The following is a 14,427-nucleotide window of genomic DNA, read 5'->3' on the forward strand; positions in this document are numbered from 1 at the left end:
ATGTGATCCTTGGTCATGGAACAATACTATTTTATCAGGCTCATAGGAAAGAAATAATTATGAGTTTTGTTCTGTCTGAAAGTCTCTCTTTGCTTTTCTCTATCTCTCTCAATTTAATACACACACACACACCACAGAGAGAGAGAGAGAGAGAGAGGACTTGCTAGGTTGGGAATTTGTTTCGACGCCCCCACCCCCACCTAAAACCTTGATGATTGGTGAGTGGTGAGTGGACACTATAGCTTGTAAGATAACAAAGTGAGCTCAGTATACACTTGATTCCATATGAGTAAAGCACGTATCAGTGTCGTTGTAGTTGTGACATGATGTTTAACCTCCACGCAATTAGCGTGTGGACGTGGTTGGTCTACAGCGTGCTGTGTCAGGTTAGTGTTAGTCGGATGGATATTCATAACCAGTTCTTTTGTTATAATTGAGTTTTCACTCTCACATTCTTCCAACGTGTTTTCTTCTTCTTTTCTTTTTTCCCCTTTACAATACACATTATTTTATATTATTCCATCTCTTTATCTCTGTATTGTAATTTAATATTTCACAATTTCTTTTTCTTCTCTTTTTAATTCTCTCTCCTCCTCTCTCTCTCTCTCTCTCTCTCTCTCTCTCTCTCTCTCTCTCTCTCTCTCTCTCTCTCTCTCTCTCTCTCTCTCTCTCTCTCTCTCATAATTTAATAGTTGTGTGTTTTACAATCAGTTCAGCTGAAGACAATAGCAGGCTTTGTAAATTCGGACCGAAGATTTCTTTTGCTTACTCTAATCACCCCAAACCCCTTATCCTTCCTGTTCGGTTTATGGCGATACTGTAGTAGGGATAATGAATACATGAAAGAAAACACACAAAAAGAAAGAAAGAAAACACAAAGAAAGAAAGAAAGAAAGAAAGAATAAGAAAGAAAAAATATTCCAGAAAAAACAATTAAAAAGAATAATTTCAACTTAATACTCAAAATACAAATTAATCATATGTCATGTCATGTCATAGGGTTTTACGTGCACATTCAGAACAAGCTGTTGTAGCGCACGCCTGTCGTGGGCACAAGAGCCGGCCTTGGCCCGCTCCTCCGTCCATGACAGGAAAGGTGGGGAGAGGGGAGAGGAGGGACCGCCTGCACTGGCAGGTGCAAGGGAGCACCAGCAGCCCGATCAAATCGGTAGCAGGCGGGTGGGGATGGTGGTGGTGCTATGGAATTTGAATGGAGCAGTTAAATGCCAAAGAGAAAAGGGTGCGCAATTTTTATTGAGGGAATTTGGCGCAATTTTGAACGGTCGGTTGAAACGTAAATGGCCGAGCTAATATAGGTTTTGATATTAGTGAATCGAGAGTAGCTCGTTATTAATCATAAAGATAGCACTTATTTTTATACCACGCAGAAGGACGGTGACGTCAGACTGACAGGTGGTCACAGCCCATGGACTGGTAAACTGGAAATATACCACGCTCACAGGTGAGATATTACATGCTATAGATATAGAGAATACTACAAGTGTCCGTTAGATACATGTTTATCTTACGAGGTGTTTCAAAACGTATCGAGTTGTACATGTTTTAAACGAGTTGTAAGATAAATGGTATCTAACGGAAATTCATGTAGGATCTTACCCTTATTTTTTGCATATATCCCCCAAACCTGACAGTTAAGAAAAGGGCCACAGTTTTGCGGTTAATTATAACGTGTAAAACAGGAATATACTTTGTCAGTGTTACAAAAAAAAAAAAAAATGATTAACTAAGAAACCGTAGAATAGAACATTGAAAGTTTCACTGTAAAATAAATGCAACGGGGATTGAAAACGCCGCGGCAATCTCTACGGCATTGCCGATTACCGTGATTAATTGCTCGAGTTCGAGGTCCTCAAAAATAGGGTTTAAAACAAATTTAAATATTTTTTCCAAATAAAACCCATTTACGGCGCTTGCAATTATTCGTCACAGAGCAATCAGTTTTAGGTTCACTTATACGTCACAGAGCTATGAATTTCGATCATGCCTATTTGCTTTTATGGTATTGTTGTGGTCATAGCGTCATTATCTAGGATCAGCCAATCGGATGACTTTATATTGATATCACACATGCGCGTGCTATTGGGGTGTGTTATCATAAATAACGATTAATGTTCTCACCAACGGGTGTATGTGCCAAAAATAAAGAAAAAAAAGATACTATGTTTCATGGTCATAGGTGAGATGTTATATTATTATAATTGATAGATATATATTATAGGTTAGATATGTGAGATCTTATATACAATAATTATATGTTATAGTTGAGATGCTAAGCTAAATATTCTCATGGGTGAGATGTTAAGATATATTCAGAGCAGGTTTATCCTAGTAGCACATGTAGCACGTGCTACTGGCCCAGCGCTTCAGGGGGGCCCCGCGGTGATGTGTACATTTATCCCCCTCCCCCCCCCCCCCCCCAGGTAATTTTTTCCCTCTCCCCGAGAGGGTTGCAAAATATATATCCTGGGAAGGGGGTCCCTCTGTTATTTGTACTACAGGCCCCACGGATCCTTAAACCGGCTATGGATACATTTGTCTACATTGAAACATTATACGGACATGTATAATAACACTTTATTGTTGTAAAAACACAAACCAATCACAGTTTTCTTCTAGATGGGGAGATGTTTGTGACGACGACTTCGGTGTCGAGGAAGCGACTATCGTGTGTCGCCAGCTCGGTTTCCTGACAAACGAACCAAAGTTCCACTGCTGTCGGCCTGGTAACGAGAAAATATGGCTTGACGACCTGGCGTGTGTGGGGACGGAGAGCTCGCTAGCGTTGTGTAGCAACCCGGGCTGGGGCGTGGAGAACTGTGGAGACAGCGAGTCCGTGTCAGTGACGTGTTTAGGTGCGAACAATCAACATCCATTTATAAACTTGGTTGCCATAAAATCTATAGGAGACGCAGATTGATAAAAAAAAGAAGTTTGTTTTGTTTAACGACACCACTAGATCACATTGATTTATTAATCATCAGCTATTGGATGTCAAACGTTTGATAATTCAAACATAGTCTTGGAGAAAAAACCCAGCTACATGTTTCCATTAGTAACAATGAATCTTTTATATGCATCATCCCACAGACAGGATAGCACATATCATGGCCTTTGATCGACAGTGCTGAGGCACTTTCTGGAAAGAAAAAAAAAATATCCCAGTGGGCCCACCGATGGTAATCGGTCTTAGATTATAAGCACAATCAACTAGGCCTACAAACGTAAAGTTCATTGCAAAGTTAATACCTGTATTAAAATGTGTGGATGAATTATAGCCCGTCTTTTTTTCTTCTTTTTTTAAAGTACCCAAGAGACACAAATATTTAACACAGAGACAAAGACTTTTCTACTTTTTTTTTCTTTTTTTGGACATTACAAACATGGATGATGATGCGATGAATGGTGAAGCCGCTATATTTCCATTTCGGTATGGGACTACTTGACAGGTTCGTGCTCCACGCTTGCTGTCAGTTGAGCTATCTCGGTATCACCCGAGTCCGGGGTACACGGAACCTGCAGTGCATGTCGGGTAATCATCCCCCATGTGGGTTCATACACTCTGGAGACACACCCATAATCGCACCCGTGAAATTATAGCCTGTCTTGATTTTACTCGGTACTCTATGAATTCAGTAATAGTGATAAAATATATGGTAAATATAACCGAAGTGTTACCATTCATTCATTCATTTATTCATCCAGTCAGTCATTCATTCATTCATTCATTCATTCATTCAGTCAGTCAGTTAGTCATCCATCCATCCGTCCATCCATCCATCCATCCATCCATCCATCCATCCATCCATCATTCTTTCATTTATTTTCCAGTTGATCCCTGCATCAACGTGACGTGTCAAAATGGCGGTTCATGTGTTGTGACTGGCGAACATTTTCGGTGTGCCTGTACCAGCGGGTACACCGGTACTTTATGTGAAAATGGTAAATAATACAAACTTGACGAACACCACTTGACTTGCAACTTAAAATGTTACACTTGTCGCTAGATATATACACTTGTCGCTAGATATATACGTAATGTTTGTGTTTTAACTGTTTGTTGTTAATATTCTTTTTGTATTGAAATATAGACATATACATGTACTCAAAATTTAAATTTTATTTTTTCGATATTTGTATTTTTTATTCACTGTAAAAATTAAAAACACATAAACCAAATGTAAATACATTGACATTATTGAACATACACTGACATATCGATAGGCCTATATATTAGTTTAAATTAATGTCGTTGGGCCTAATAGTGGAAAATGTACAATATAACAATTAAATATATAATTAAATATTACCCTCTCCCACACTTTTCGCTAAAAAGGCATGCATTCCCCTGAACTACTATTATGTTTATATACATAGAATCATTAATTTTTCAGACGCGGACGAGTGCGCCACATTGAATGGAGGATGCAGTCACATCTGTACGAATTTGATTGGCTCATACGCCTGTTCGTGTCCCGATGCCGAACTCACACTAAGTAGTGATAACTTTACCTGTTATGGTAAATACTTTTGGCGCTACCACGTATTATATATGCTTGAAAAAATTACATTACATTACATTACATTACATTACATTACATTACATTACATTACATTACATTACATTACATTACATTACATTACATCACATCACATCACATCACATCACAAATATATACTCTTCAAAAGAAGAAACGCAAAACCACATTGTCGTAAGATTTGGAGAATTGATTTAATTATTGAATGGCGAGTCCGATAATTACCAAATGTTGCAGGATTGTTCACAATTCACTCTAGTCCATTGTGAGTAAGTGATAGGACACACCACCAAGGTCAAGGTCATCTGGAGTCAATACCGGGTGTGGCCTCCGCGTGTGTTGACAACTGCCTGGCACCGCCTGCCCATTGAAGCAACCAGAGTACGGATGACGTCCCGGGGGATGGTGGCCCACTCGGCCTGCAAGGCTGCTGCCAGCTCGGGCAGGGTCTGGGGCTGTGGTTGTCGCTGTCGGAGGCGTCGGTCCAACTCGTCCCATAGATGCTCAATTGGGTTCAAATCCGGTGATATCGATGGCCAAGGAAGGACATTAATGTTGTTGTTCTGTAGGAAAGCCGTTGTGAGACGTGCTGTGTGAGGCCTGGCGTTGTCATGTTGGAACACTGCGTTGGCGTTGGCCATAACTGGAACGATGTGTGGCCGGAGGATCTGGTCAATGTAGCCCTGTGCATTCAGGTTGCCCTGCACGTGGACCAGGTCAGTTCTGCCAGTGTGTGAGATGGCTGCCCACACCATGACACTACCCCCGCCGAATCTGTCCACTTCCTGCACGCAGTTTGCCGCATAACGTTCACCACGACGCCTATACACGCGACATCTTCCATCATGACGTCGGAGCAGAAATCGGGACTCGTCACTGAACCACACCTGTCTCCATCGCAGTTGAGGCCATTGTCGATGAATCTGGCACCACTGCAGTCGGAGTCGATGGTGTTGTGGTGTTAAGATGACACCTCGAACTGGACGTCTGGCACGAATTCCTACCTCACGTAGGCGGTTCCGTACGGTCTGGTCGGATATCCTGCGCAAACCTGGTATTGCTGCGGCTGTGGAGGTGGCAGTAGTCAATCGTTCCCGAAGGTGGCGTACCCGGATGTAGCGGTCCTGCCCGGGGGTAGTGACCCGTGGTCGACCGGATCTAGGGAGGTCACGTGTTGATCCATGTTGCTGGTAACGGTCCCACAGTCTGGAGATGGTGCTTGGGGACACATGGAATGCCCTGGCAACGGCCGTTCTGGATTCGCCTGCGTCTAGTCGGCCGATGGCATTGTTTCTCTGCGGTTCACTGAGACGTGGCATGTCCTGGATTGTCAACTGTCGGCCAGATACAGAGGCCAGGCAAGCGAACACCCTGCACTTTTATACTGTCGGTGTTCATGTTGCACGTGCAGACAACGCACGTGCAGTGGTGACATGGTTTGCACGTGGCTGCGTTTTTGCGAATATTCACATTTTGGAACTTTATTGTACAGTAGCTGCGTTTTATCGAATGTAACCGTGGGAATGTGTTTGGGACATGCAATGACCTTATATTCACAAAGCATGAACCGGTAGGAAACATAAAATCGGAGTTATAACCCATTTGCACCCTTTTGCGTTTCTTTTTTTGAAGAGTATATTACATTACATTTACATTGCATTACATTACGCTATGCAATGCAATATTTGCTTTCTTTTTTACAATTACATACGAATTTTAAAGGTCCAAGTGCCATATTTCGCTATTTTCCCATTTATTTGTGATAAATAACAAGAAATTAATCAATACCTCACAATATTTTTACACAATTAACTATAATGTGTTGTCACTGATTCCCTAAGAATTTGTCATCACAGCTTTGTTTTGTTTTGTTTTGATTTTGTTTTTTAGGGTTGAATCAGTGGTTTTCAGTTTCTGTCTTCTGGGTACTTTGATCTCCAGGATGTTTTTTTTAATTTTTTGATTAACGGCAATGAATTATGGGTTATATCTAATGTGTAACACACGTTCATACAAAATGTCGTCGCTAAGCGTATGTAAGCTGTCTGTAATCCTCTATAACCTAGATTAAATTTTCTTTCTTTTTTTACTTGTAAATAAAATAATTGGGTTGTAATGTTTTATTGGCATAAAGATGAAGGTATAATTTTTACATTTAATTTTTTTTAATAAGACTACTTATCGAAGGAAGGAGCCATCATAATATAATTTAAACTTCTAATGTAATTCTGAAATTGTCAATATCATTTTATATATTTTTTGTGTACTTACTCATTCATTATGGCTTTCATGTATTTCATGCCTATGTATATAATAATTGGTTTTTACAGCTTTTGTATAGTTATAAATTTTACTCCAATCACGCATTTTATTCAAATTAGCACCTGGTGTAGATGTTCACTGCGAAAACAACAACATACATGTGGAATTTCACAAGAAGAGCTTCCCTGGGCTTCACGCAACATACATCACACTGAAGGAAGCGCCGTGTATCGCCCGCGACAACGGCACACACATCATCGTTGATGTTCCTCTTAAGGGATGTGGAACCGAAGTTCAGGTATGATCTAGTACTATACCAGGGGTTGAAAATTATGTTACCGACCATCTGTCTAGCAGGTTATAGCAGTTGTACCTGCACTGCTAAGCTGGAGACATTTCTTTTATAAAAATCCACTGGCCAGTATATATAATAATCTATAGTAGTGTCACTGTATAAAATAGTAGTTGTCTTCATCTTAATTCAGTCTCATTTCGTTTGTATAAGTTTCAAACATGCTGTCCTAGGCATAAGTTGACTCCCAACCCCACGCATTGGCTTATCTGGGATTTTATATTGGGGGCAACAATATTGAGGATGGCATCACACTGTAGGCCTACTATTGCGTGTCGTGTTCTGAGGCAACAGGCAAATATTTATAAACGGTGATAGAAAAAAGGGGGTGATTGGAGATCACGCCCCCCCCCCCCCCCCCCTTTCCCGCTAAACCTATGTGCCTACCCACTATATGTCCAGGACAGGGGTTAATAGATAGTTGTTAATGGTAACATTTGCACAATGCTTAGAGCCTTGCATAAATTTAATTTTAAAAATTAAAATAAATGGAATTTATTTTAAAAGGATTTGATATGTTACAGGAAATGGGGAAAAGTTTTTGGTACCAGAACGTAATATCAGGCCGGCAAATGGTCCTCAATGGATTAGTGACCCGCGTTCGAGACCTCAATGTCACTGTTCGGTGTCACTATGGCAACACTATCCTTGCGGAGAATTTCTACCTCGTCAACACCGGAGAGTTGCATTTCACAGACCACGGCCAGGGTACATACCAAGTTAGGTAGGTACATTATAAACTGATCACACATTAGCATGGCCGTACCTAGCCTAAATTGTTTTTTTCTTCTACAATGAGACAAAATTGAAAAAGAGCACTTTTTAAACTAAAAAAAAGTTAGGTATATAGTTATTTCCGTGCTTAGGCCTACATCAAATTCAGGTTCAAGCATGCTGAACTGGGCATAGTGCAGGGCGCACATTAAGTCAATACTTTTCTTAATGTGAAGGCCGAGTTGCTTCCGTCTATTTAGCAAATTTAAAATGGCGGGGGAAATTTTATGTTGTTGTTGGAAGATTTATTTTGTTAATAATGATGCAAGTACTTCAATCGGGATTTAATAGTGAGTACGGTAGGTTACAGGCCTACTTTTTGGTTTGTGTGTCCATTTGTTGCACTATGTTGGTTGAGAAACCGTTGAAACATGGTGCCACAAGTTTTGAATACCAGCTATATATAGGGTATGTGATAATATTTGGACGTAGAAAAAAATCCACACTTTCTACGTCCCTTCGGGCTAACCTGGGCATACACACCTCAGATATCTGGACTGTTTGTCCAGGACAGTGGGTTAGTGATTAGTTGTTAGTGGTTAAATGTGATGTTGGTATACCCACTGATATTTTAAACCCAGTATCTATCAGTGTAACCACTACACCACCGAGGCCTAACATGTTTTCCTGTCATTGATGACATTACACAATTGCAGCATGGATCTGATCCACGATGGGAAAACGTACCAATCATCGGGCTCCATCCCTCTGAAGGTGGCGCCGGGAGAGAAGCTGTCAGTCAAGCTGTCACTCAACAGCAACGACTCTCATCTACAGGTGTTTGCCAGAAACTGTAAAGCCACGCCCACTCTGCACGACGAAGGAACACAGTATCTTATTCTCGACAATGGGTAAGATAATTAACAAAACAAATTAAAAAAATAATAAAACACGCCCTCCCCACTACCATTTTTTTTTTTTTAAATAAAACAAAACTAAACAAAACAGGTTTTGCCAATTTAGAATCTATATTGTTGTAGACCTACACGGTGTTGGGGTTTTTTTTTGGGGGGGGGGTTCTTTCGTCCCTCCTACCCCCCCCCCCCCCCCCCCCGTATATATTTATTATTATTAGGCCTAGTCCTATTATTTTTCGATAGGTGGCATGATGATAACGGATCAAAACGATATCATAACTAATAAAACTAATAAATTAGGTCTATGACAGTCTTGATACATCAAATGAAAAAAAAAACCCAACCAAATTATACAATAAAAGTTGAATTTGATTAATAAAGGAAACGTATTTGCCTTCAAGAAAATATTATATAATTTATTGGTGTTTTTGTCGTAAATTGACCTCCAATTCGATTCCAATCGTTTTCATTTATTTTAAAACTAAAATGGATATTCGGTGCTTTATGCATGGTGATTTATAACCAACTTCTACAACGATGTGGGTATGTCAGTAAAGTCACAAATAACGCAAGTGCGCTCACACATACATGCATACACACATACATTTATTTATAGGATATTAAACGAGCTTCCATTTCATATAATGTTTATATTCACGAGGGACATAAACAAAATAAGAAATGATAGTGAGTTTAATATCCTATCTATTACCCATAATCGATCTTAATATATCGCTCAACTCGTTTGGTTGGTGTTCATATTAGGTTGTGGAGCACGTACCAATCGATGTCTTGGCGTTCTAGTCCATTACTTCTGTACCAAGATATTTTAATCATAAAAAAAAAATATATATATATATATATATATATATATATATATATATATATATATATTAGGCAAAAAAGGTCAATCTCTGGTCAGACCAAAGTTCCAGAATTGATGCGGCTTTTTTTTTTTTTTTTTTTTTTAAAGCATGGATTGCACAGAAAAGGTGGGTATATTTGATACCAAAATGACAGACATATTTAAATTGAAATCAGAATGCACGTCATGCGCGATGGCATTTTGGCTCCAAATGCGGATTTAAGGTCATAGCAAGAAAAGCTCAGCAAAAATTGACGTGTAACCTTGGGAAATAAAAAAAACCCCAGAAATTGACGCGCGCGCCGACCAGAGACCACAAATTTATTTTGTTTGGCCTTACATTACGTGATAAACGTAGGGTTTCCCCACAAATGCATGTGTCGCGTGGTTTGTAGACTCCACGTATATTCTTTTCAAGGGGTCCGAGAAGTGTGGGCGAGTCCCAGCAACAGAAATCTGTGAGTCAAAAAAAAGAAGAGTTTAGCCGTGTACTGTAACCACTGCGTTGATATCAAACCATATATACATATGCATAGTGTAATAAGCGACGTAAAATTTCACACTGGGATTATTCCTCTAGCATATATACTATTCTGCCATTATTTAAAACTATTTGTAGCTGTGCACACGACACAACGCTAACCATCAACAACGTAACCAACACAACACAGGAGACGCTGTCTCTGGAGACGTTTAAATTCCTGGGCAACGAGTCGAGGGTTTACCTTCACTGCGAGGTTCTCGTCTGCAACGCCTCGGACCCAACCTCCAGATGCCGCCAAGGATGCCTGGGTTCCGGACGACGCAAGCGAGACGAATCTCAGTCTACTTATTTGTCAAAAGACGACCTTTCTGCCGGACCAGTGGAGATGGTAGAAGCTGCCAGTCACAAATCACCTAGGACGGGTAAAATTTCAATACCACTGTACTATCGTGGACAGAATTAGATGATGCTGGTGTTATTGCCAAAATGGTGATGAGTGCCGAAAAATATGTCAATGACATGGCGTAGCCAGAATTTAATTAATATTGGGGAGGTGGATTATTCTATGACTCGAGTATGAGTCTAGCCCAAGTACTCTGACTGTAAGAGAGCTAGACGGACATTTGGACAGTTATACGCTCTCATTACAGACCAAGCTATGTAAATTTCTTTCAATCGCTGCCTATAACTGTCCAAATGTCCGTCTAGCTCTCTTACAGTTGGACTACTCGGGCCAACTATGAGTCGTGTTATGGAGAGATAGGAAAATATAAAATATGGAGGGGAAGAAGGGTGATTGGGGGAGGGGGACACGCCCCCTTTCTTTGGCTACGCCAGTGGTCTTTGCCCAAAAATATGCACACATATTCCAAACTAGAGCCTTTGGGTGGAATAGTTTGTCGATTTTAGGGTCATTTGAAACCACTTTCAGCCAAAAAAACACAGAAACAAAAACAAAACCGAATCTGCAAGTTAGAATTGTCAAATGATGAAATTGATGGCATTTTGTGGAATGGGGTTAAACAGTAAATCCTTGCTAGTGCCCTATGTTGACTATCTTTTACCAATTTACCAATTAATGTATTTGACCGACTTAATTTTTCAGTGAAACCTACAAACTCGGAAGAGGACAATGACATTGGCAGAAGAATCATGATAGCTGGTTTGGCTTTACTTGGTGTTGCCCTCATCATGGCAACACTTGCCATAACCATTATTGCCAGAAATAAAAAGGAAGAAGATGGAGAAGCAGCAGCAGCAGAAAAAGAGGAATTAAATAAAGAAGAACTAACTAAATAAATATTTTGCAAATAAACTATTGGGTTTTTGTTACCTATGGATATGACTAACTGCCCACCACCAGATTGCCAAAAGAATATGAATGTTTTTGAAACCATGGCCCTGATAAGCTAAAGACGTAGAAATATTTTTCTCCCATTACCTGTATTCCACTTTAAAAAGCACCCTCATTCAGAGTTAAATGTTATGTAGTACACAAAATAGCAAATAAATTAAACAAACATAATCAAAAATATTTATTTACAACCATGTGTGCTTTTTAGTACTTAGTACATGTACAGTGGTATTTTGATATCTCAAGACCTACTGCCTTTCATATTCCAGTAATTACTGCTGCCAAATAAATATATACATAAATGCAAATAAAAAAACAACTCTTTGGAGCTAATCAAATACACATTGCAATGTATGACTAGGACATGTTAATTCCATTTCCTGCTTACAGTAATTAGTATCAATTTCTGCAATTTTCTACTTAGTGAATAAAGTCCAACAATGAATTGATATCCTAGAAATAAAATATTAAGTTTCCAATTTTAACACACATTCATGAAACTAAATTCAACAAAACATAACCCAAGTTAAGACACAATCCCAATAAATTAGACCTTTGAAATAATTAAGAACCTTATCACCAACTAACTGAGCTCGTGTACATGTGGGTGTGTTTATGTGCGTATAACGGTACATGTAATCAAACTGATAAAATATAATTTCAGTAGCTATTTTGTAGCTCTTAAATTGCTACTGCATTTAAGCAATGTTTTTATTGCAAAACAAAAAATCTAATTATTTCTGTGATTTCCAAAACATTTTCTTTTCTTTTTATGTCAAGTCAAACTCAAATGATTGATGTTAATGCTGGGTGGAATGGGATATAACTTTGGGTAAAATTACTATTTAACAAACATACCACTGTGTTGTTTCAGTCTGCTGCTTGGTTGAAAGAGAGTGAGGTGCATGTACATGTATAAAATTACTATTTAACAAACATACCACTGTGTTGTTTCAGTATGCTGCTTGGTTGAAAGAGAGTGAGGTACATGTACATGTATAAAATTACTATTTAACAAACCTACCACTGTTGTTTCAGTCTGCTGCTTGGTTGAAAGAGAGTGCGGTACATGTACATGTATAAAATTACTATTTAACAAACATACCACTGTGTTGTTTCAGTCTGCTGCTTGGTTGAAAGAGAGTGCGGTACATGTACATGTATAAAATTACTATTTAACAAACATACCACTGTGTTGTTTCAGTATGCTGCTTGGTTGAAAGAGAGTGCGGTACATGTACATGTATAAAATTAAAGTTTGTTTTGTTTAACAACATCACTAGAGCACATTGATTTAGTAATCATTCACTATTTGTTTCATTTACCATAGTTTGACACCCAACAGCCGATGTATTTGTTCATGCTGGGGTGTCGTTAAACATTCATTCATATATTCATTCACTATTGGATGTCAAACATTTGGTAATTTTGAGTCTTAGAAAACCTGCTAGATTTTCCCATTAGTAGCAAGGGATTTTTTATATGCACCATCCCCCAGACAGGATAGCACATACCACAGCCTTTTAGATCTTACTTTTAATAAAGTTTTACATTCATCTCTGCACATCTATGATTCAGCAGTACAGTAAGAAAATTTAGACACTTAAAAATAAAAAACCAACAACCCCAAAACAAACAATATTGTCTACATTAATGAGATCTTAAAGTTCATTTTCTGATAAAATATTCAAACTTGGTGAATATACGTATCAATATGCACATAAAATAGGAGTGACACACAAACCACATGTACTTTGAAGTATATGAACAGCATTGATATTTCCACAATACTCTGGTAAAATATAAATGTAAAACATGCACATCCTCGGATGAATTCATATCATACCAAATGTAAAGAAACAAAACCAAAACCTGAAAAAAAAGTTAAACTTTAAGTAATAATCTATTAGAAACTTTTGTTTTTTTAAAAGGAAAATCTCACAAGCAAGATGACAATAAACACAAATAATGTACTACTACCAGTTTGAAATCGCAAACAAAATGTCAAATGTATATTATACTGGACTGAATGTGGAATCGGTTGGAATTTTATTGGCTAATAAAATATATAACAGACAGACCAACAGACAAGTACATGCAACTGATAAGACAAAAATACTTATATATAATTATATATTGCTTTATAACCCAACTTTTAGTTGTCCCAAACAACAAATCTCACACAGGATAGTTTAAATTTGTTTTGTTTTTCAAGCAGAATAAATGTTAGCTCAGCAGTACTGTGGGTCAGGGAATCATAGGATCGATTCCACTCGGAGGACCCATACATTTTGTACCAATGAAGGTTCAAGCATGCTGTCACAGGCACACACCTCAGCTATCTCGGCTGTCTGTCCAGGACAGTGGATTAGTAGTTACGCGTTAGTGGTTAGTGAGAGAGAAGGAGGTGTAGTGGTCTACACCTACCCAGTGAGTCATTAAAACTCGCTCTGGGTGGGAGTCGGTACCGGGCTGCAAACCCAGTACCCACTAGCCTTATGTCTGATGGCTCAACCACGACACCAGAGAGGCCGGTTCTGAAAACTGCTTTATCACCAATATATATACATGTGTATCTGTGTCAGTTCAGTCCTTAATGGTTTGATGCAATAGCTCTTGCTCATGTGTACTCGCACAAAATGATTTCTGCATCAGACCGTACCATTTAATGTGAGCTATCGCTCTCGTTCCCCATTACTCCCCTGAGATTACAAAGAAAGAAATGTTTTATTTAACGACACACTCAACACATTTTATTTACGTTTATATGGCGTCAGACATATGGTTAAGGACCACACAGATTTTGAGAGGAAACCCGCTGTCGCCACTTCATGGGCTACTCTTTCCGATTTGCAGCAAGGGATCTTTTATTTGCACTTCCCACAGGCAGGATAGCACAAACCATGGCCTTTGTTGAACCAGT

General features: G+C 38.9%; 1 protein-coding gene across 1 annotated transcript; it reads left to right on the forward strand.

The window, feature by feature from the left end:
* The first annotated feature begins 297 nt into the window (after positions 1-297).
* On the forward strand, positions 298-11,465 carry LOC121389803 (deleted in malignant brain tumors 1 protein-like). Its single transcript, XM_041521455.1, has 10 exons — positions 298-386; positions 1,389-1,462; positions 2,638-2,873; positions 3,850-3,960; positions 4,413-4,538; positions 6,938-7,116; positions 7,695-7,894; positions 8,601-8,795; positions 10,286-10,572; positions 11,256-11,465. Exons 1-10 carry the CDS (start codon positions 324-326, stop codon positions 11,447-11,449), a joined length of 1,665 nt encoding a protein of 554 aa, XP_041377389.1. The 5' UTR covers positions 298-323; the 3' UTR covers positions 11,450-11,465.
* The last annotated feature ends 2,962 nt before the right edge of the window (positions 11,466-14,427 follow it).

This window comes from Gigantopelta aegis, chromosome 3 (assembly GCF_016097555.1).
Source record: "Gigantopelta aegis isolate Gae_Host chromosome 3, Gae_host_genome, whole genome shotgun sequence".
Classification (NCBI taxonomy): Eukaryota; Metazoa; Mollusca; class Gastropoda; order Neomphalida; family Peltospiridae; genus Gigantopelta; species Gigantopelta aegis.

Bases quoted from the DNA above. Each gene is read 5' to 3' on its own strand.
- LOC121389803 (XM_041521455.1), top strand. From the start codon at position 324: ATGATGTTTAACCTCCACGCAATTAGCGTGTGGACGTGGTTGGTCTAC. The intron at 2,874-3,849 runs GTGCGAACAATC...TTTATTTTCCAG, and splicing joins CGTGTCAGTGACGTGTTTAG to TTGATCCCTGCATCAACGTG. The intron at 4,539-6,937 runs GTAAATACTTTT...TATTCAAATTAG, and splicing joins TGATAACTTTACCTGTTATG to CACCTGGTGTAGATGTTCAC.